The sequence below is a fragment of the Camponotus vicinus genome, unplaced genomic scaffold (genome assembly GCF_025532165.1).
Source record: "Camponotus vicinus isolate PSW18456_S1 unplaced genomic scaffold, iyCamVici1.0 SCAF_6, whole genome shotgun sequence".
Lineage (NCBI taxonomy): Eukaryota > Metazoa > Arthropoda > Insecta > Hymenoptera > Formicidae > Camponotus > Camponotus vicinus.
In genome coordinates this window covers 7,250,909-7,272,800 of record NW_028141978.1, presented here as the reverse complement: position 1 = coordinate 7,272,800, position 21,892 = coordinate 7,250,909, and the positions used below count along the sequence as shown (strand labels likewise).

General features: G+C 31.4%; 2 protein-coding genes across 7 annotated transcripts; both read left to right on the top strand.

The window, feature by feature from the left end:
• The first annotated feature begins 1,382 nt into the window (after positions 1–1,382).
• Positions 1,383–12,712, top strand: Pfk (ATP-dependent 6-phosphofructokinase). Of its 4 annotated transcripts, XM_083101832.1 has the most exons (18): positions 3,356–3,676; positions 3,793–3,921; positions 4,108–4,228; positions 4,306–4,457; positions 4,529–4,718; positions 4,790–5,000; positions 6,120–6,228; positions 6,799–6,987; positions 7,114–7,304; positions 7,392–7,470; positions 7,699–7,725; positions 7,819–7,839; positions 8,074–8,175; positions 8,264–8,470; positions 8,563–8,715; positions 8,804–9,128; positions 9,249–9,471; positions 9,544–12,712. In XM_083101832.1, the coding sequence occupies exons 1-18, from the start codon at positions 3,377–3,379 to the stop codon at positions 9,686–9,688; spliced, it is 2,874 nt and encodes a 957-aa protein (XP_082957958.1). In that variant the 5' UTR covers positions 3,356–3,376; the 3' UTR covers positions 9,689–12,712. The 4 variants fall into 4 exon arrangements, with proteins under 4 accessions (XP_082957961.1, XP_082957958.1, XP_082957960.1 ...); XM_083101835.1 differs by lacking the exons at positions 3,356–3,676; positions 3,793–3,921; positions 6,120–6,228 and adding exons at positions 1,383–1,542; positions 5,211–5,319; XM_083101834.1 differs by lacking the exons at positions 7,699–7,725; positions 7,819–7,839 and having other exon boundaries at positions 3,357–3,676.
• Positions 12,713–13,377: 665 nt separating this feature from the next.
• Positions 13,378–18,908, top strand: LOC145973079 (uncharacterized). 3 transcript variants are annotated; one of them, XM_083102256.1, is made up of 7 exons: positions 13,378–13,607; positions 14,272–14,554; positions 14,641–14,931; positions 15,003–15,353; positions 15,442–16,251; positions 16,393–16,593; positions 16,679–17,090. In XM_083102256.1, exons 2-7 carry the CDS (start codon positions 14,312–14,314, stop codon positions 16,787–16,789), a joined length of 2,007 nt encoding a protein of 668 aa, XP_082958382.1. In that variant the 5' UTR covers positions 13,378–13,607; positions 14,272–14,311; the 3' UTR covers positions 16,790–17,090. The 3 variants fall into 3 exon arrangements, with proteins under 3 accessions (XP_082958382.1, XP_082958384.1, XP_082958383.1); XM_083102258.1 differs by lacking the exon at positions 16,679–17,090 and adding an exon at positions 17,806–18,908 and having other exon boundaries at positions 13,385–13,607; XM_083102257.1 differs by lacking the exon at positions 13,378–13,607 and adding an exon at positions 13,674–13,911 and having other exon boundaries at positions 16,679–17,093.
• The last annotated feature ends 2,984 nt before the right edge of the window (positions 18,909–21,892 follow it).

The window sequence follows — 21,892 nt, the reverse complement described above, 5'->3', positions numbered from 1 at the left end:
AATAAAGACATACTGATTTTTATTGCGTAAGAAGATATATATCCAATAACGAGTTTTCAATCTCTTGAAAAATTAAGAGAAAGACAAACATTTCCCCATTGTTTAATGAATTGTAAATAAAGTATACGTTTGCAGCGTTTATAAATCTTGATAAATGACAAGGTAAAGATCCTTGGCCGTTAGACTTTGCTCAGAATCAGACTACGTCAAATAGTCATATGTTTTTCGTCAATAAACATATTAGCATATTGCATTGTACCTTTCAGTCAGCCATTACGCCAAGTCGTGGAAGATACATGAGATCCGAGCTTTCTTTATGTTAATTTGTCAAAGTTCTTAAGGGTCACATTTTTCTTTCATTTATCTTTTGTGATTTTTTAGATATTCTTTTTAAAAGTTTTCTAGCTAAGGGAGATTCTTCGATTGGAAAGAAGTCAAAAATCTCAAACAATCCGTTAGTTAAAAGGTATACCAGTCTCGAAATACAAACTGTATTCTGTTTTGTCACATGAAACCATCTCTTCGAAGAAGAACGTCGACGACAATCAGCTGAAACCAAATTAAAAAGTGCTGCGTACATCTCTTTCTTGTGCACGTCGAGGGCAGCTTATAATCGAATAATTATAAAATTATTAAAAGAAGAAATTATTTTTAATAATGATATAAACGAGAGAAAAATGGTTATCTTTAAAGATTGTGAATAAATACCTTTAAATCATATATTCGTGTGGATATATCTTTAAATTTGATTTTTTCCTAATTTACGGATTATCATCAGGTAAGTTCATCTTTATTTTTTAAATGAATAAAAGATTAAAAGAAAAAACAAAATAAAAGAGATTTTATTTTTTTGTCTTAATTGTTTTTCGTTATATCCAGCAGCTAAAATTCTGCTATCAACATTGGTCGATTGCATTTCGTCTTATCACGATATCAGTTTATCGATTATCGACGTATATTTCAAAGGCTTACAAAATTCTCAATCTTTATTAATCTCAACTTATACGCAGTCGATACGCTTCGAGGAAGCATTGATTTTTGAGACATATCGAACCTGTCTTTCGCATCGGGTTAAAAATACCATGGAACGACAAGAATCTTCATCGTTTACTTGGCAACTTTACGATTCTCAGCGGGAGATACGTCAACAGGTAAATCTGATACATAATTTAGAAAAATATCTAAAATTTTTTATGATTTTTTATAATATAATTTTGCCGGTTATTTCCGCGTTTCCGAAATTTAACTTTGACGATTTTTCCGGGCGCACTCTACGAACGTTCCATTTTTCGAATCTTCCGCGCAATGCATCGATGTCCCACTCGGGCGACTTCGAGTCGCGCGATTGGCCCCGAACAACGGGTGATAAAAGCGAGACGAGGGGGATGGCAAGTGGGCCAGCCCAAAGGTCACCTTCAGTCGGCCAAACGTCGTGGTAGTGGCGGCCGACGTCGGTCAGACGAACGTCGGTGTTGATCGGCAACAGAGGAACGTTGTGCTCGTCGTCGTCGTCGTCACGATTGTCAGTCACATTTTTTTCTGGTGAGTCTCTCGAGCCGCCCGTCGTCGATCGCGCTCATCGATCAATCGTCGTTTTCGAGCGCGCGACGCCCATTCTCGTCTGTCACCTGCACGCGACTGTCAATTGATCCGTCGAAGCGCGTCCCGCGACAGCGTCGCTTCGAAATTGATTCACGTTATATTTGGCCGATATTTTCGCCCACCTGGTTGAATGACATTTATTTAAACAATCTCCCTTAGGTGGATCGAAGAGGTGCGTTTAGGTTAACCTAAGAACCTGGACTCCTCTAGGGAACGATTGGGAGACTAGAGGATTCACATGACGTTCTGCAAATAGCATGGACTTTTAATTCGACGAATAATAACGATATCGCATAAGCACGACAAACATATAAAATTATTATTATATATATAGCAGCTATAGTTTCTATAACGATCGATTCTCTCGTTCCGCTAAAGGTTTCCGTGTCGTTTACCAAGAGAGTTATATAAAAAAAATTAATCATCATCAATTATTGTATTCTTCATATACGGAGTATGTGTGTGTATATATCGTGACATCTCTTTGCGCGCGCGCGCGAGGATGCAACTGCAATTGCATCTTTCACGCTGCATGCTTTATCACGCTCGTCTCTTGCAGGTGGAAACTTTATGAATGAGAGGTCGGAGAAACGTACATCGAGATTTGCTCTCTCGGTTTTTTTTTCTGCTCGATCGCACGACGCGATTTTTTCGCGGAGGGACCGCGAAAAGTTACGAGGTCCGCTCACGTGTATATCGTCACGTAGCGTAAATTGGAACATCTCGTCACCGGCGACCCTTGGTGTCGCGTGGAAAAATAGATGTTTGCGACTCGACGAAACTAACTTTGCTACTGTATGTTACAAAGCCTGGCTCCGAATTGTTGACGCTTCCTCGCATTTTTTGAGACGCGGCCAGATTTCACTCGCGCACATATCATTTAATTTTAAGACGAAGGCTCGCGTGTCGCAACGGCTAAAGAAACTATACTCTCTAAAAGTGAATCAGTGTATTATCACTGATTTACAATGCTGTACTTATAACTGCTTGTAATCAGTGACTATTTACTGTTTTTCAGTGATAATACACTAAATTATTTTCTACTTTCGCTAGAGTGAATCAGTATATTATCACTGAAAAACAGTAAATAGTCACTGATTACAAGCAGTTATAAGTACAGCACTGTAAATCAGTGTATTATCACTGATTTACAATGCTGTACTTATAACTGCTTGCAATCAGTGAGTATTTACTGTTTTTCAGTGATAATACACTGATTCACGCTAGTGAAAGTAGTTTTCACTAGCGTGAATCAGTGTATCATCACTGAAAAACAGTACATACTCACTAATTACAAGCAGTTATAAGTACAGCACTGATTACAGTGATAATACACTGATTCACTTTTAGAGAGTATATGTAAAAGAGATGCTTGAATAATTTTTCCACATCGTATATTATCTCGCGTGTTGTTTTCGACAGAACTTTGCGTAAATTTCCAATTTAATCGAATTGTGAGCGGTCTTAAATTTTCGATTGAAATGTAACACTTTTTCTAATGTATCTATCTTATTAATATGTAAGAGATTGAGGAATACATGGAGGATAATAAATTTCTAAAGAAATTAATTTAACGAATAATAATTTAAATATTTAAAAAAGTTATGAGGAGGTATTTTGCGGTGTACTTCATTGTTTTCTTTTATAATGATATGAATTTGGAATAGTTGTGATATGTATATAGTCTAGTTTTGTTGAAATAAGGTTAAAATTTAGATGATTGATTGATGTAAAAATTATTCTAATAGCTGACAAATTTATTTGGCGAAGAAAAATGTCTAAAAATTACAGAATTATTCAGTGTCGCTGCGCGAATGAAAATTATTCAGGAAGCGCGGGAAGTGATAGCGAGGATGCTTCGGATATACATGAAAGCAGAAATGCAGAAATGCAGAAAGTAGATGCACGGAAAAGTTCGATCGGTTCTATCAAAACTATATCCTCAATGCGATGCGCCACATCTAGGGATTCTTCAGAAAAATCTATCGCTGTTGAAGTATTGAAGAAAGTCGACACTGATAGAATGAGCAGGATTAGCATGCAAAATTTAAGACTTTCTATGATATTTCCTAAGGCAAGCTTATGCTTGTAATGTAATGATATATATATAATTTTTTTCTTTTTCTTTTCTTTATCATTTTTTTTTTATTTATGTAAAATAGATTTATTGAAAAATTTAATTTTAAATAGATGTTCTGGAGGAACAAGTTTGAATCGGTTGAACTTTTACCAATTGGCTCTTCATTCGAGATAAAATTTGACACGCTCGAGGAAGAATATGCTAGAAGCCTGCGTTTTCCACAGCTCATGAGACGAAAAGTTGCGAGACTCTTTATTTCTCTTTAAAACTTGTTAATTTTCTTCTTGTACTTGCGTCTCTGTTCAATGTAAAAGAAACGTTAATCAAGCGGAGAAATTACATTATCGTGTCTCTGGGAGAAAATGGAAAATTCTAATTTCTCAAAAATATTGATATTAACTTTGAGCAATTTTTTCTTATTACAGAATTATAAGGAATACTGCGATACAGTCATGGCTGAAGAGACACCAGCTCAAAAGTTTATAAAACCTGGGAGTCACAAGGGCAAGAGCATTGCCGTGTTCACCAGCGGTGGCGACTCTCAGGGTAATCGAATAAATTGTATCTTAAATTGAAATAAATGTAATTATTCTGTAATTATATAAATTTTATTATTTTTGTAGGAATGAATGCCGCTGTACGAGCGGTTGTAAGGATGGGTATTTATCTCGGATGCAGGGTGTACTTTATCAAAGAAGGCTACCAAGGTATGGTGGACGGTGGAAAAGACATCGAAGAAGCTACATGGTCGGCCGTGTCTTGCATCATCCACAAGGTACATATTACAGAGTGTTGCATCATACGTTCGTCTATACGCGTTATTAATGTATTGCATCTTTTCTTCAGGGCGGTACGGTGATAGGTTCTGCCCGAAGTCAAGAATTCAGAGAGCGTCCTGGTCGTCGAAAAGCTGCCAAGAACTTGGTTAATCTGGGTATAACCAATCTAGTGGTGATCGGCGGAGACGGTTCTCTTACAGGTGCCAATCTCTTTAAAGAAGAATGGCCCGAGCTTTTAAAAGAACTCGTTGCGTCTGGTAAATAGAGAAAGAATTGTTCATAATGCATCACGCATATATTGAAAGCTAACGTTATTTTTTATTTGTAGGAGATATAACTATCGAACAGAGCGAGAAATACAAACAATTACACATTGTCGGATTAGTAGGTTCCATTGATAACGATTTCTGCGGCACGGATATGACGATTGGTACTGATTCAGCGTTGCACCGTATTATAGAAAATATAGATGCTATATCTAGCACAGCTTACTCTCATCAGAGAACGTTTATAATGGAAGTTATGGGTCGTCATTGTGGGTAAGTGCATCTCTATTTTATTATTGAGAGAATAGTTTTATTAACGTTAAATAATTTAAATATATTATTGAGCAGATACTAGTTTCCGAAAATGTAAAAAGATAATTCGCGATGTATTTCAATAATGGATTATAGTTACACAAAATTAATCTATATCGCTATTGCACCGAAATGTAGTAAGATATAGATAAATGGGCTACTTTCGGCTAGGTATCTGGCTATCGTGGGCGCTTTAGCTGTGGAGGCCGACTATGTTTTCTTCCCAGAATGTCCGCCTCCAGTCGATTGGCCTGAAAAATTATGTAGAAAATTGGAGCAGGCACGTTTAATAGATTTTTCGAAATTTTACAAAATTGTTAAATTGCATTGCTAATTTTTACTAACTCAATCAAATATAAAAAGTGATTTTTTATGTACATGTCAATTTTTAGACTGCTAAGTGTTCTGAATTAATACTCGATCGTATACGATATTCTAAATGTTATATTCCTCTTCTAAATAATGACATAAAGAGGAATGCAAACGAGAGATTTACTAACACTTTATTGTCGCGCATCAATTAATATAGAATTAAGTATATATTGCTACATAGAGAGTTATATGTCTTCAATTGGTACTGAAGATAATTAGATGACAGAGTCTTTCAGGTATCTGACATTAGCGTCAAGTATATCTACAGAAGCTACCTATTCCTTTATTCCTGAATCTCCGACAAGTGGTGACTGGATCGAGGAGCTTTGTCAAGCTGTGCAACAGGCACGTTTCTCAACCAGTCGTTACTTCAATATATATCCAAAATTATACAGACATGTAAAAAAGTCCGCCACATTTATTTTTGCATTTTGAAATGCAACATTATTTCTTTGAAATGCTCGATTACAGCCAGATTACATTTTTGTAAAATTTTCCCCTAATCATTCTTATCATTACTTAGATTATTCAAAAACTTATTGCTATCATAAATATATTGATTACTATATTTACATCTCAGGCGAGCACAGCTTTACAAATTTATAAATACATTAAATAATTAATGACATGTACAGTATTATTTTTGTATGATATTTTTAAATATTGTATTGAGATAGAATTTTAGTTAGGTTTACAATATCGTTACAGTTATCTGGCTCTGGTGACAGCTATATGTTGCGAAGCTGATTATGTTTTCATCCCAGAATGGCCACCCGAGCAGGAGTGGCCCAACAAGCTGTGCAAAAAATTATTGCAGGTTCGATAATTTATTTTTTTTTTAATTTTTTAAAACAGGTATATTTATTTATATTTCCTGACTCTCAATCAACCTGCAAAATTAACAGCGCATTTGCTTCCTGTAATTTATACTCTGTTTCTTTAAGCAATTGCAAGCTCTGTTACAATTGTATTTTAATACTTTTTTTTCTTTCTGTTCAATATTATTTTTGGTTATAATTATTTTTAATATGCTTTCTTTAGGATATTTTGCACTTAATATAGGAGAAATAATGTTATATTACTCTGTAAATGCATGCTATACTAAACTTGTAACATCTTTTTAATGCTATGTATATATATGCACTATGTATTATATAATATGTTTATATAAAAAGTATTGTGAAATCAAAGAAAGAGACAAGAATTTTCAGAATTATACAAATATTTTCTCTGTATTATTAATATATCATCATCCACTGCATCTGCATATTATGCTATAGTCTTTAATTAGCTTCAATCTTCAATTTTTTTATATAGCTTATGCTTTTACACGTATTAGAACAAAATCTTAATTGTAAGATTTTCTCATATGCAATTTTCTTTTCAGGAAAGACTCACTGGTCAACGACTTAACATTATTATCGTGGCTGAAGGTGCCGTTGATAGAAACGGCGATCCGATTACAGCTGAAAAGATCCATAAAGTAGTCGTAGAAAAATTACAGCAGGATACAAGGATTACTGTTCTGGGCCATGTACAAAGAGGTGGCAATCCTTCAGCCTTCGATAGAGTTTTGGTAAGGTTCTATATAATTTAGAATCTTTAATATTACTTGAAATATAGAGTAAGTGTGTGTGAGTTATAATACTTATATATTTTTAAATGAGATATACCCTCTCTAAAATAAATCTGTGCGTTACAGGGATGTCGAATGGGAGCTGAAGCTGTAATGGCTTTAATGGAAGCAACATCCGATACAGAAGCGTGCGTCGTCACATTGGACGGTAACCAAGCCGTAAGATTACCACTTATGGAATGTGTTCGTCGTACAAAGGCTGTGGCGCAGGTTATGGCCAATAAAAATTGGGATCTTGCTGTCCAACTTCGAGGAAAGTGAGTATCTCTAGAAAACAACATGCGTCAATGTGAAAAATATGAAATATATCGATAAATGTGTATAAATCTATTTGTTTTTTCCAGAGGTTTTGAACGTAATTTGGAAACTTACAAAATGCTGACTCGTTTGAAAGCTCCAGATTTAGATCATAATGCAATCAAGGTACAATCATTTTTCGCCTAAGTTTATATTTTAAATATTCTATTCTGATCTACAAACTATGTAGCATGCTGAAAGTATTAACGTAGCATTTTAATATTTTAATATCTTAAATATTTAAAGAGAGATATATATTATGTCCAAAAGAAAATGTGTTGGGTTTTTAACATATAAAATAATAACGAATAATAATAAATAAAGTATTACATATGTTATTTGATATTGCTTCAGGACGTTAATGGCCACGCATTATCGAAGGTAAATCAGATTAAGAGTCTATATAGAACTGCAGATCATATATAATGTCAATGTGTATGCAATCTCCCTAACTCACCTTTTTCCTTTCCTTAGCAATACACTTTATGTGGACAAGTGAGTTAACACACAACCCTTCTTTGGAATAGAGAATGTAAACCTTGTATTAGAAATCATTTATTTCAATCGCTCCAATAGACAGATGCAGCGACAGCATTAGATGCTATTTAATGTGCAATGTTATATATCTTAAGAACAGTCGTTTAGTGCAGTTTTCGTTTCACGCACGCTGCATGACGTATCATATTTTATCTATTTTCATCTCGTTAATAATCTGCGGTTTTGTTACAGGATCATTATACACTAGCAGTCATGCACATAGGATCACCATCCTGTGGTATGAATGCAGCGGTTCGCTCTTTCGTAAGGAATTGTATCTATCGAGGTGATAAGGTGCAGTACATATTATTGATAAATCCACAATTCTACCTACTTTTATTGCGTTTTCAATTCTTCAAATATATATTACAATATGTTATAGGTATACGGTATCTGTGATGGAGTGTTGGGTCTTATAGCTGGTAGATTAAAATTGATGGATTGGCCATCTGTCACCGGTTGGGTCTCGGAGGGCGGTGCGAAGTTAGGAACGAAGCGCACACCGCCCCAGGAGGATCAGTTACCCGCAATCGCTCAAAAATTGAAAGAATTTGGAATACAGGCGCTGCTCATCATAGGCGGATTCGAGGTAACGCGAATTGTTCCGAACGTTGCACCGTTCAGTTCGATTCTGGATTAAGAGATCAGCATCGATAAAGCGTATATTTTTTTTATTTTCAGGGTTATCAAACCTGTCTTACATTTTTCAAAGCGAGAGATAAATATGAGGAGTTTAGAATTCCTATCGCTATGATTCCCGCAACCATTAGCAACAATGTGCCAGGCACTGAATTTTCATTAGGTTCTGATACAGCTTTGAATGAAATTACAGAAGTAAGTTCTCTGCAATATATTTGTACATCCGACACTTAAAAACCGTTCTATTATATAATACTATTAATATTGTTTTATTTTTTGACAGATCTGCGATCGCATTCGACAATCGGCGCAAGGTACCAAGCGCCGCGTATTCATTATCGAGACTATGGGTGGTTTTTGTGGATATCTAGCGACCGTCGCCGGCCTAGCCGGTGGTGCCGACGCGGCTTATATTTATGAAGAGAAATTTAATATTAAAGACTTAAATCAAGATGTTATCGCGATGGCCGCGAAGATGTCAGAGGGTGTCGAGAGAGGCCTTATTATCAGAAATGAGAACGCCAATGGGAATTATAATACAGAGTTTATATTCAGACTTTTCAGCGAGGAAGGAAAAGGTTTATTCAGTTGTAGAAGCAACATACTCGGTATGTGCTTTCTTTTATTCCTTTTAATTGATTTTCGAATATTTCGAATATTAAGATGCATAATTTTTATAATATAAAATTAAATATTTTATTATTATTATCTTTCTATATTTTTTTCAGGTCATATGCAACAAGGTGGCTCGCCGACTCCTTTTGACCGTAATTTAGGAACGAAGATGGGCGTTAAGGCAGTTGAATGGTTTAGCGATCAGCTGAGAAAATGCACTAGCCTTGATGGTAAAACGGTTACTACAGCAGCTGACAGTGCGGTGATGCTTGGTATTATCAGACGCCAGTATAGATATACGCCATTCACGGAACTTATCGAAGTTACGGATTTTGAGTACGTATTCTATTTCGAGCTTTCCAACGAGTCGCTTATTTCTTATATAATACAATAATAAAAATTTGCTAGACATCGTATTCCGACGTATCAATGGTGGATGAAGCTGCGTCCACTGCTGAAAGTATTGGCAAAACACGAGTCAACGTATGAAGAGGAGGGTCTCTACATAACCGTTGAAGAGATGGATCAACAAAAGGATCCACCTCTCGTATAAGTCACGAAATAGATTATTTAAAGTGCCGCGTAGATGATGCGGCAGCCATTACTGATACAAACGGATATTACTGATCGTGTGAAAAGTAGTAGATATTGATGATTAAGAGTAATCAGTATTGTATGACGTTATAATAATTTTATCGTTGCTCGACGAAACAAATGAGAATCGTATACATATTTATTGGATCATGTATATTCGAAAATTTTGATTGTGTACATTATTATGGTATTCTTATATAATACCGTTTGTGTGCTTCGTTGTCGCTATTTATTTAAAATCTGCACGCAAATTTGTTTAATATAAATAATTTGGATGTAACTATAATAGATGTATGATCGAGAAAATAGGAATGTATCTTTTCTTTTTGTTTGGAAATCATGTTCGTGTCTTGAATGTTTTTTAACTCAGGTGAGAAATAGGTACAAAGGCAGTATCTGTGCGAAATGCAAAGGTAAGGTATATTTTAGATGTTTGAAAACAAAATATGTAAGAGCGGTATCCGTTGGCATCGATATGGTATTGTTACAGTATAGTAATGTTAAAAAATTGCGTTGCGTATAATATCAAAGATAAATTAGAATCGATATATACACATATATATATATATATATATATATAATTTTTTAGCGTAGCAAAAGATATATAATGTTCAAGCGCTAAATAACGGACTAAAATATTATTTTTACAAAAAATATGCAGAAACACATAACTATAAATTGGAAACTAACGACGTGCAAAATTTATATTTGATATGCTACTCGAACCTAATACATACACAGTTTTCCCTATATATCTTATAGATTCAATTCATCTATGAATTTCTTATAGATTTATAGATTCAATAATTAAATGTTTATTAGCATCACTAACGAATAGTGATGTTATTTATATATTTTCGGTATTTTGGACATTGTAAGTACACCAGTGATTAATAATCGCATATCTTGTTTTTCAAATCTGTTTTTGCCTGATTTTTTTAAATGTAATTGCGCGATATATATGTGAAACATTTAATAAATATAATTTTCAATTGTAGCCTGGATCGAGAAGTAAATCAGATTTTAGAAGTTTTTCAAAGAGTTTCACAGATCAAATATTCTGAACCGTATTTGTGGTCTACTAAGGTATAGGATTAAAAAAGTAATGCGATATTTTTTGCGTCGGTGAAAGTGTTTATTCTTCGGTTTAGCGTTACTCGCGAAGCTATAAAAAGCTATTGGAGAATATACCTGTCTACCTCAAAACATAATTTTGCAACGATAAACGAACGACTCGCAGGAGAGGAATTGATCCGAGTCGCGCGTTATAATGTTGCACGTAACGTTAAAGGAAAAAATTCGCTAAAATTTAAGGTTTGCGTGACCACAAAGGTATTTAGATTTAATTCTTTTTCCCTTACTCTCTCTTTCTCTCTCTCTCTCTCTCTCTCTCTCTCTCTCTCTCTCTTTCTCTCTCTATATATTCGTATATTTATCTTTCGAGAAAATCGTGCAAGTTAATCTCGTAATTGTTTTTTTTTTCGGCGTATAATGTAGCGTTTGTCACGTGTCTTTATCAGATTCTAGAACCAGAAAATTGCATTCTCTGGTATAATTGCTGAAAATTATGTCTTGTGCAAACTCTTACTCTACATATTCGTAAATTTACTTAAGCGTCGAAATAAAATTGCCGACTTGTGATTTTAAAATACATGAAACAAGAATATACCAAGAAATTTGTGCGTGATATCTGCGTACGTTATAATCTTCAACGTATGATTCACGTGTATATTCGCAGAATAGCGGAATACATAACGATTTTCATTACAAGTGCTGTTTAGCACTTGCAATGCGACCATATACGTTTAAGATTTGGCTTTAGTGAATAGCGTACTTGATGCATGTGCTGCATAAAATAAATAATAAAACTTTGAAAGTACAATGATATGCGCATGATATGCGTTATGATTTATTCGAGTTAGAATATTAGTGTAGATATACATATGTGGATGTAAAAGAAGTTATTTGACAGATCGCGCTTGTTTAAAATCGTTATGAAGTATATATAATCTATAGCGTACGATAGATAAAAAGTTCTTGTTGAAAGGCAACTTGAATAATATCACTAATATGGCACCTGTTTAAATGCACGTAGGAATCTCTTTTCTTTAATATCTTATCAAGAGATTAAACTATCGACAAGACGAAGTGCGACGAGGGAAATACATGAAAATTCTCGTCAATTATCTGTGCATAAAATCGTATTTTTATTATCTGCATCAGTACAATTTATATATATTTTCATGATAGACACTTTTAGGATGATGATTTTTGACAATCAAATATATATTCAATAGTTTTTAAATACCCTTTGTTTAATATGTAAGTAATAACGGATCATACACAAAATATCTGATTAAAGTTAATCGATATGCAAATTATATATATCAAACTTCTAGTACAAATGAAAATAATGTTGATATTTAATATCATTTGATATTCTGATAAATTGAATATTTAATTCGCACTCGTGTGTCAGTCAAAATAAATGTATACGTATAATTATCGAGTGCTCTATACATGTATCGCACTCTACGTAAAGTCATGTAAGCAAAAATGTACAAATAATGTATTTGCATAATGTCAAGCTATTAGCTGCCCGTCACGTAGCGCAATAAGGGTGTATAAGAGAATGAGAGAGATATATTATTTTTAAGATCTCAGAGATTATATTTTCGACTCATTGTTGATCAATGAATTTACATCTATCCACAGCATACATATATATAGTATTATATACATATATAGTTGCTATAATATATATATTTATTTTTTTCTTTTTTTTCTCTCCGAAACATTATCACGACGTTATCATACTGCATTCTGCGCGATGCGTATAAAGAAATGTCTGTATTCCTCGCACGAATTCGAAACTTTGCGCGAATTGATCGTTATGATGAATGTAAATTTAGAAAAACTACGACTACGTATTATGCACGATATTGTATTCATGTCGTGAAATAAATTATATCTTCTAAATATATGTCACTCTCACATCTCACCTATATATTTTTTTCTAAAATATTTTAAAAATATATATTATATCGCTATGATTGTGTATATATATTCGTATATTTCATATATTTATAATTAATGAATCAACAATAAAATTATTTTTAAGAAAAATAAATTTTTTATCTAGCAAAATTTGAAAAATTGAACTAAAAATTATGAAAAATTAAAATTACTTTTTTGAGGGAAATAAATTTAAATTTAACTTTTCTTTAGAGAAATTTAGAAAAATTAATAAGTTCAACGAATTAATTCTCACTATACTATTAACAACAATGTGTAACCGTGATACAAAGTGATGGATATTTATCAAAGCAAAAATAAAATTATATAATGACAGTTGCTCGCAATGAAGGGCCACTGCTTACTACGCTTCATCAGGTATCACACAATAAATTCAAGACTTTCAAAAGGACTTACATTCAAGGTACATTAAAGATACATACATTCGAGTATCGATTTAATACTTTTGACAAATTGCAATCAATAATTTCTCCGTTATTTCTTTATTATCAATGATCGATAATTATCACTTGCCAATAATGAAAAAATCTTTTATTGAATATATAAAATAAAATATAAAATCACATATTGCATTTCATCGACGTAAGCATTTACAGGAAACTATATTTATAGAAGGAAAATCGATTAATGATATATTAATTTTTATTCAATGGAAATTCTGTTTCAATCTATCTGCACTTCTTGCACTTTATGCACGTGAAGTGAAATAGATGCATATCGGAGCAAGAAAGAGGCAAGATGCAAAACATAGAAATTGTGGTTAGGACGAACAAAAAAAAGACGCATTTTCTCTGTCTCTCTTTCACAATCAGACACGCAACTGGAGATATTTTTGTCACACGGTAAGTTAATTTAGTTTAAATTTAATTTTTTACATCATATTACTTAATTGTTCGTCCGTAATTATAATTAAACTGGGCTAGTCACGATATTACGTTGATAAAATGCAAAGTGTATGTACAAAATTTTCTTTTTTTTTTTTTACTTCGATTACTTGGTACATGGTTACAATCAATGTTGTAATGAACAGATATTTTGCAAGATTACGCATCGCCGATAAATTGATAAAATATGTCAAATCGACATAAACAAAGATTGTGCCTCTAATATAATCGCAGATACAGTTGTAGTTGATTTGAAATAAGTGTAAGTAAACATTGAATGTAATTAATGCGGTTTTTTATGCAAATTTTAGTAAAATTCGTTATATTTTTTATTGCCTGATCTTAATATTTCACATAAATCGGGGTTTTTTTAGAGAAAATTTTAATAACTTTGGACAATTGACAGATTAGTGTAAATTCCATCTATTACACAAAGATACATAAATATAGAGTGAAAAATATAGAAATATTTATTATATTGATGTATTTGATATAGATTTATTATTGCTTATAATATTGTTTGTTCTACCAAATTTTATTTTCAATAATATTGATGATGTATATAGAAAGATATTAATACTGACTCATCGATTATATTATATTCTTATCAATTCTTATTCAGGCTTTATTAGGAATCTTGATTGAAGATACCCGATCAAAATATGGATTCAATGAAACATGAAATCTCCAAAGAGGATCAAACATCCGTTATGAAAAGCAGTAAACCTTTATTTAAGTTAGACGAGCCTGTTTCCACAGTGTTAAATTCAACGACAACAAATAACTTTGATATTAATGACGAAGATAGTTTATCTTTTGTAGTATTAGGTAAAGATTCGGTAGAAGCAACTCAGGCTTCTGTGTTAGCGTCGTATGTTGACATTCAGCAAAAAAGCATGTCAATTGTATGTATATTACAATCCTACTTTATTTTATTTAATTTTATTTAAATTTATGTTATTAAAAGCAAAAATAATATATTTTCTTATAGGATTATACATCCATGGTTTCATCATTAAGCACAGATGAGATGCAAAAGAAATTGAGTGATATGTTGCAAGAAAATGTGAAATTAAAAGAAACCTTAAAACAAAATACTTTATCCATGAAAGAACAATTTAGTACCTTGGCAATGTGGCAAGAGGAAGTGATGAAGGTTCATGAAAACCATAAGAAAAAATTTGCGGAAACTAGAGAGCTTATTAATCATCTTAAGAAGGAAAATGCTGAACTAAAAACTAAACTGTCACATTTGCAGCATACTGAAAGCATGAGATTTGAGGTATAAAATAAATAGAAATATAATTAATTTTACAAACACACACAATATTTTACTTTCGGAATTTTTTACAGACAATTGGCACAATTCCTCAGTTTGATATCACTAATGTTTGTAGTGCTCAAACAGAACTTCAGCAAATTACCCCAAAACTCAAGACTGCAATGTCAAAAATGGATCTTGAAGAATGTAAACATTATATAACATGTATAATATCCGAAAAATTTGCTGAAAAAGCACTACAAGATAAACTAGAAGAATTAAAAACGGAAAAAGAATTAGAATCAGCAATGCAATCGTTAAGTTGTACTGATAGCCAAACTTCTTTAAAAATTGTGGAAAATCAAAAAAGTTTAGAAGCAAAGGATGAAGAAATCAAACATTTAAAAGAGTCCATTACTTTGCTTGAAGAGAAGCTGCAATGTGTATGTATTTATAAAGAATTATATTTGTTAAAAATATTTTTGATAACTGAATTTGTAGAATAAATAACTTTACTTTCATATTTTATAGGCTCTCACTCCAATTCAACTACACGAAATGTCAACATCATCATCATCCAGTTTAAATCGTCAGAAATTTGTAAAAAATATAAAGCAATATAATGATATATTACAAGAATTAACTAAATGTTATGTACAACAAATAGAACGCTTTGCTACTATAGAGAAAAGTTTTAAGGATATTACAGATATACTTATGATACTTGATAATGATAACTCGAAAGTGCAGTTTAATCAATATGGAGAAAAATTATGTCAATGCTGCAAACAATTAACTGATGAGCAAGTGAAAATTATCTCAGATAGGCAGACTCTGGTTAAATCGCAAAATCAATTTCAGAAAATATTCTCAGATTATAATTCTATTTTATATGAATTAGAAATAACAATCGATGAAAATACGAAATTGAATGTTATAAAAGAAAATAACGCTCGCGAGAACTTGCAGAAATTAGAGGAATTAGAACAGATTAAACAAGTGCTTGAAGAGGAAAAAAGAATTTTGAATCAAGAGAAGAATAATCTCGAAAAAGAAAAAAAATTATTTGAAAGTCAGAAAAAGGGCTTGGATATGGAACGCCTATCGTTGTATGATGAAAAGAAACTTATAACGCAAGAGAAAATCAGTCTGAACGAAGAGAAAATGTCACTCGATCATCAGAGTCAATTATATGAAAATTGTGAGAAAGCTCTGCAAAAAGAGAAAAAACTTTTGCAACTTAGCTGTGAAGAATTGCTAGAGAAGGTGAATAACTTGCAACAGGAAGTTGAAAAGAAGAATATTGAATTTAAAGAAGTAATGGAACAACTTGCACAAAGTGTAAGTGAACTTTTTTATTTTGAATTGATTTGTGTAAATAATACAAATTAAAGTAAAATTTTAAACCTATATATGGTGAAAAAATATATATGTGTATGTGTAAAATTTTATATTTTATATTTTTTTATATTTTTTTTCTAGACAGAAGAAATTAATCTATTAAGATCACAATTAACACTATACGAAGAAGACTTCCAATGTGAGAAAAGACTTAAAGAATCTTTGTTAGAAGAGAAAAGTAAATTGGATATGGAATTGCAGAAGCAAATAAAATTCAACAAACAATTACAAAAATCCGAGCAGACTACCAGGTCTAATGTGGCCGACGAATCTGAATATTCAGTAAGTAGTTTTGAATTTTGTGTGCTATAATATTTTTATGTAAAAATAAAAATTGACTTGACTTACTATTCTTTATTGCCACTAGATAGTGACAAATGCAATGGACTCAGGAAAAACAGCAATGCCACTGCACGAGCAAAGCCATCAAATAATCGAATTATCAGATTATTTAATTTTACTTCCAGTGAAGCCATGATTAATTAATATTTTTATTTAAATTTTTAAACTTCTTTTTTCAAATTGGCTTTCATATTATTCTATTTATATAATAGACATTTAGATTAGTTCTATTTCTCTATTGTAGTATTTTATTATAATTCTGTACAATTTTGTATGTAGCGCTTGCGTCGTGCGGTTGGCATTGCTGATCGTTCTTTTAATGTTGGATTCTTCTTTTTCTGTTTCTTTTTCTCTTTTGAGTATCTCTTTAGTGATACTTTAGTTATGCTTTAATATTATGATACTATGCTAAGTTAGTATATAGAAAAGCTTTGTAGCTTGCTATATTTATTGTTCAAAACAATTAAGGAATCATTTTACATATATGATTTAACATAGATTTTGAATATTTCTGCTAGTTTATTAATATTAGTAAGCATACTTAAAAATTGAATTTTAATTTATTATAAATAATACTCTATTTATAGTTTAAAAAATGATTCCTTGCTTTGAAGAATAAATATCATGTTAAGCCATAGACAAATAATAATTCAGGATCAATTTAGCATTAGTGATTTTTCCAAGGCTGACTAAAGTCCAATGTGCTTTGTAGTTAATAAATTAAATATGCATATATAATATAAAAGTACCTGTGCTAACTTAACAATTGGAAATTTCAATAGAGCCAGATTTTAATAGATAGTTATTAGTTTCCTCATCTCTTAATTATCTTATCTTATATTTAATTATATTATTCTATTAAAATGCAATCATATATTACACAATTATTTATTACTTTTATTTATTACTTATACAGGAAGCATACAATTACATTGTATACAGCATATTAGATGGAATTTCTATTGAAATGTCATTTGTCAGTCTTTTTTTTTTTTTTTTTTTTTAAGGATTAATTTAATTTGCTTCTTATGTAATGTAATATTGCACAATACGATACCGAATACTAGTTATGTTATGACTGTACATAAATACTAAAGTAAGAACACAATTGTGTTAGAATATCTAGACTAATATATTTTAATTTAATTACAGAGTGATGTTATAACAAATTGTCCAAAATGTGCGAAGCCATATCAGGGCTTGACACCTTTGATGGAGCATATTGAAAGATGTCTGGATTAATTATTATAATTGAAAAACATAATTTACACTAATTCAATTCTGTCGAACAGCGCCGGCAAAAATATTTTTATACAACTTTGGAAAACTTGATAAACGAATTTCTTTGATTATCATTTACAGGAATATACATCTGATTCATTATATTATTATTTGAATACTTCATATGTATATTATTTCTATTCTTTTTATATATATACTTAAAAAAACTTTAACTTGTAACGTTATACTTACAGTATAGATAATTTTAAAACAAAATCTAGTATACTCGACAGATTGGATACTAATAGAATACTAATAGAACAACGTTAAACATTTAAATGGCGTGTTTTATGAAGATTATGTAACGTATATAAGGTAGGTTTAAAAAATGTAATACGTTTTTAACATATTTTAGAAATATGTTAAACATATTAGTTCATAGTATACGTTCATAGAATAAGATTTAAAAACTCTATATAACTGTATTTTTCGATGTTTTTTTTATTTTTTTTTTTATTTATGTTACTTTAATTGTTTTAGTTTATTTTAATACATAATACAATGTATTTGAAGACTGTATTGAAGTAAGATTTGCGGATTTTTTTTATGTAAAGGACAATTACATTGAAAAAATAATATTCAAATTTTATATTAGAACATGTGCATATGTGTGAATACTAAATTATATTATCGATAATTCTATACATTACAAAGTATTTGCACACATTCTAGTTACCTCATGTAATAATATTGTAAGTATACTAAGTAATAAATATATAGTTTTGGAAGAAACAAGAGTTACTCAATAAAAGTAAATCATTCTTATTAGTGAACAAGATATATCTAAAATAAATCTAATTATGTCGCATAACTCTATGTTAAAGATAAATATGCTAGACATAACTAATGATGAAACACTCAGATACATCTGTAATTGTTAAGCACATATTTACGTAAAAAAGAAAGTATCCCTGTCTCATTTGTTTCTACGTGCGTCTGGAAAACGCGTGATAATAAAGATAAAATGAAGCATCTTTCTCGAAGATTATTGTAGATCCTCTCGAAGCGAGGGGAAAAAAAATGCCTGACCTTGACTGGAGAAACCGCGGTCAATGATTCTTCCCGTGCGAAGAAAGATATGTCTTTTTGCGCTACATCACCAATGCGCCATTCCTCCGCCTTTTCGCAAATCAGCCAAGACGGAGAAGCACGCACGATGTCGACGGTGTCGACGGGCCTGCTCAAGGTGGGCCGGTCCGTTCGTCTTTAAAAATTACAGCTTACGATCGACAAGCGAGCACCCGTTTAGTGCCCTCGCGGGGATGCCCCATGATTCTCATAGGTATGTAAAACACGAGAATCCGGATCTAGCAATCATAAGGACGACTGCGCAATAGATGAATGAATTAGAGAAAAGTTAATCGTGAGAAATAAATTTTGATCGATTCGTATTTAATTAAAGAAAGAAGGAAGAAAATAGACAAACGAAAAATCCGTAGATTTTATTTATACTTTCAAAATTTTAGTAATTTATTTTTATATAAACTTGTATTGGATCCATTTTACGATAAATTGAGATTTTTGCTAGATAGAAAAAAGGTAGAAAAGGTAGAAAATAGGTAGAAAAAAAAATGATTCTGAATCAGATGCTAATTACAAAGTTAATTAATGGTCAACCCGGGGAATCACCTCGACTTAATAGACTAGTGCGTTAATGGATACATGTTAATAACTGGAAGTATATTCTTGTCTCAAAACATTTTCTAATTTGCATTCCCTCGGTGATGGAAAGGTGCAAGAAGCGTTCGTTAATTAAGGTGACGAGCGGAAATGCAAATGATGGCAGTATCATTTAATGGTGCAACTGGATGCAACATACAAAAGAATCGATAATATCTCGAAGTTGTAAGATTTTTTTTTTGGGACCGGTTGATTAGGATTTAATTGAAAAATTCTTGAATTTATTTATTTCTAGATCCACTTACAAGAAAAAATATCGATAAGAATTTGTAAGAAATTTATAGGAATTTATAGAATCTCTTTAAACTTTTCGAAAAACTAGGGCAAAAGTAAAAAAGGAGATTTCTATTTTCTGTTACAACAAGAAATATCTACTTTAGTTTTGTTATTAAAATGATTGAAAATATTATGAAAAATGTGATATTTTTAAAACAAAAATTATTATCTTATTATTATCTGTTACTGTGTGTGAACTTTTTTCTTTTACCGCTCTATGAAAAATTTTGAAGTATTGATGGTAAACCTATTATGTCATTATTCGTTTTGTCGCGTAAGAAGAAATGTTCGAACATGCGAATATTTACTTTAATTTTCCGCAGAGTACAAGTCTTTAATCGTTCTCAAGTGCAAAACATACAGAAATAATAAATTCGATACGAGTATCTAATCAAGGTATTCCCAAAGTATTCCCGAAATGTTTGCTGCGTATATTATATATGATTACTGTGCGAGAGATATCGAGAAGGTGATTTTCTTAATGATGTTTATTCTAACATTTCTACATACCAACTTTAAAATATGATCGTGTGATTCATCTCATCGTATTTTCGATTTAAATGGAAACATACCCAATCGAATCGAAGACGTCATCTCGCCTGTATTGTTTGTATTGGCTTTTAAAAAGATTGCGGCAACGCAGTTTTTAATTTAACGATTAATATTTTATGAATTGTCCTTAAAAAGAATAAAATGACCACCTCAGAAAGATAAAAGTCAACTTTCACTTAAATTGAATATAAAGCATTGCAAATTCTAGGTCAGGGACACTTATCAAAGATTGTTACAAAAATGATCTATATGTTTAAAACTATCACGAGTTATATTTGTATTATTAAACACGACACACATAGTTACTTTAAAAAAAAAACTTCAACTTTATATTAAATATTTTTTTAAATGTTAATTTAAAAAAAAAGACAACATTGTAAACATTTTTTATAATATACCGATATATATAAAGCTTGTTATATAAAGAGAGATGTCACATATCATTCAATAACAGCTTTTTTTGCCAACTATTTAATCGCATACTGATTCAATATATTTATATACAGGGTGTCCCATTTTAAATAATACGCTCAAATATCTCCGAAACGGTGCGTTAAATAAAAAAATGTTTCAAACAAAAGTTGTATGGCTTGAAGAGGGCCATCAGATGGTGGCAATGATTTGACCTTGGAGAGTCATTTGAAGCTCACGTAAAGGTCACCGTCAATTTCTTAAATGGAACCTCCTATTTTTTATTGCATATTCTTGTAGCTTATCTCGAGGGCTTTTCAAAACACTATAATAAAATATTTTTCCCTCAAGTACTTTTTGAGTTATAAGGCTTGAAATCATTTCTTAATTTTACATAAACCGTAAAATATCTTTAAAATATTCATTTTTCGATTATCTTACCTTAATACTTTTATGTACAAAATAATGAGAGGACTCAATTGGTGTAAAGAAAACACATAATTGTTTCGAAGAAAAAATATGTAATTTGCAATTAACAATTACATATTTTTTCTTAAAAATAACTATGTGTTTTCTTTACACCAATTGATTCCTCTCATTATTTTGTACATAAAAGTATTAAGGTAAGATAATCGAAAAATGAATATTTTACAAGATATTTTACGGTTTATGTAAAATTAAGAAATGATTTCAAGCCTTATAACTCAAAAAGTACTTGAGGGAAAAATATTTTATTATAGTGTTTTGAAAAGCCCTCGAGATAAGCTACAAGAATATGCAATAAAAAATAGGGGGTTCCATTTAAGAAATTGACGGTGACCTTTACCTGACCTTCAAATGACTCTCCAAGGTCAAATCATTGCCACCATCTGATGGCCCCCTTCAAGCCATACAACTTTTGTTTGAAACATTTTTTTATTTAACGCACCGTTTCGGAGATATTTGAGCGTATTATTTAAAATGGGACACCCTGTATGTATGCATCTAGTATTACTTTATAAATTTTAAAAAATTATATAAAATTTTACTAAAAATGACA

Coding starts and splice junctions, on each gene's coding strand:
- Pfk (XM_083101832.1), top strand. CDS start 3,377: ATGTCTAAAAATTACAGAATTATTCAGTGTCGCTGCGCGAATGAAAAT. Junction 6,229..6,798: donor TGTGCAAAAAATTATTGCAG/GTTCGATAATTT, acceptor TTTTCTTTTCAG/GAAAGACTCACTGGTCAACG. Junction 9,129..9,248: donor TTGTAGAAGCAACATACTCG/GTATGTGCTTTC, acceptor TATTTTTTTCAG/GTCATATGCAACAAGGTGGC.
- LOC145973079 (XM_083102257.1), top strand. CDS start 14,312: ATGGATTCAATGAAACATGAAATCTCCAAAGAGGATCAAACATCCGTT. Junction 16,252..16,392: donor TGGAACAACTTGCACAAAGT/GTAAGTGAACTT, acceptor TTTTTTTTCTAG/ACAGAAGAAATTAATCTATT. Junction 16,594..16,678: donor CCGACGAATCTGAATATTCA/GTAAGTAGTTTT, acceptor TATTGCCACTAG/ATAGTGACAAATGCAATGGA.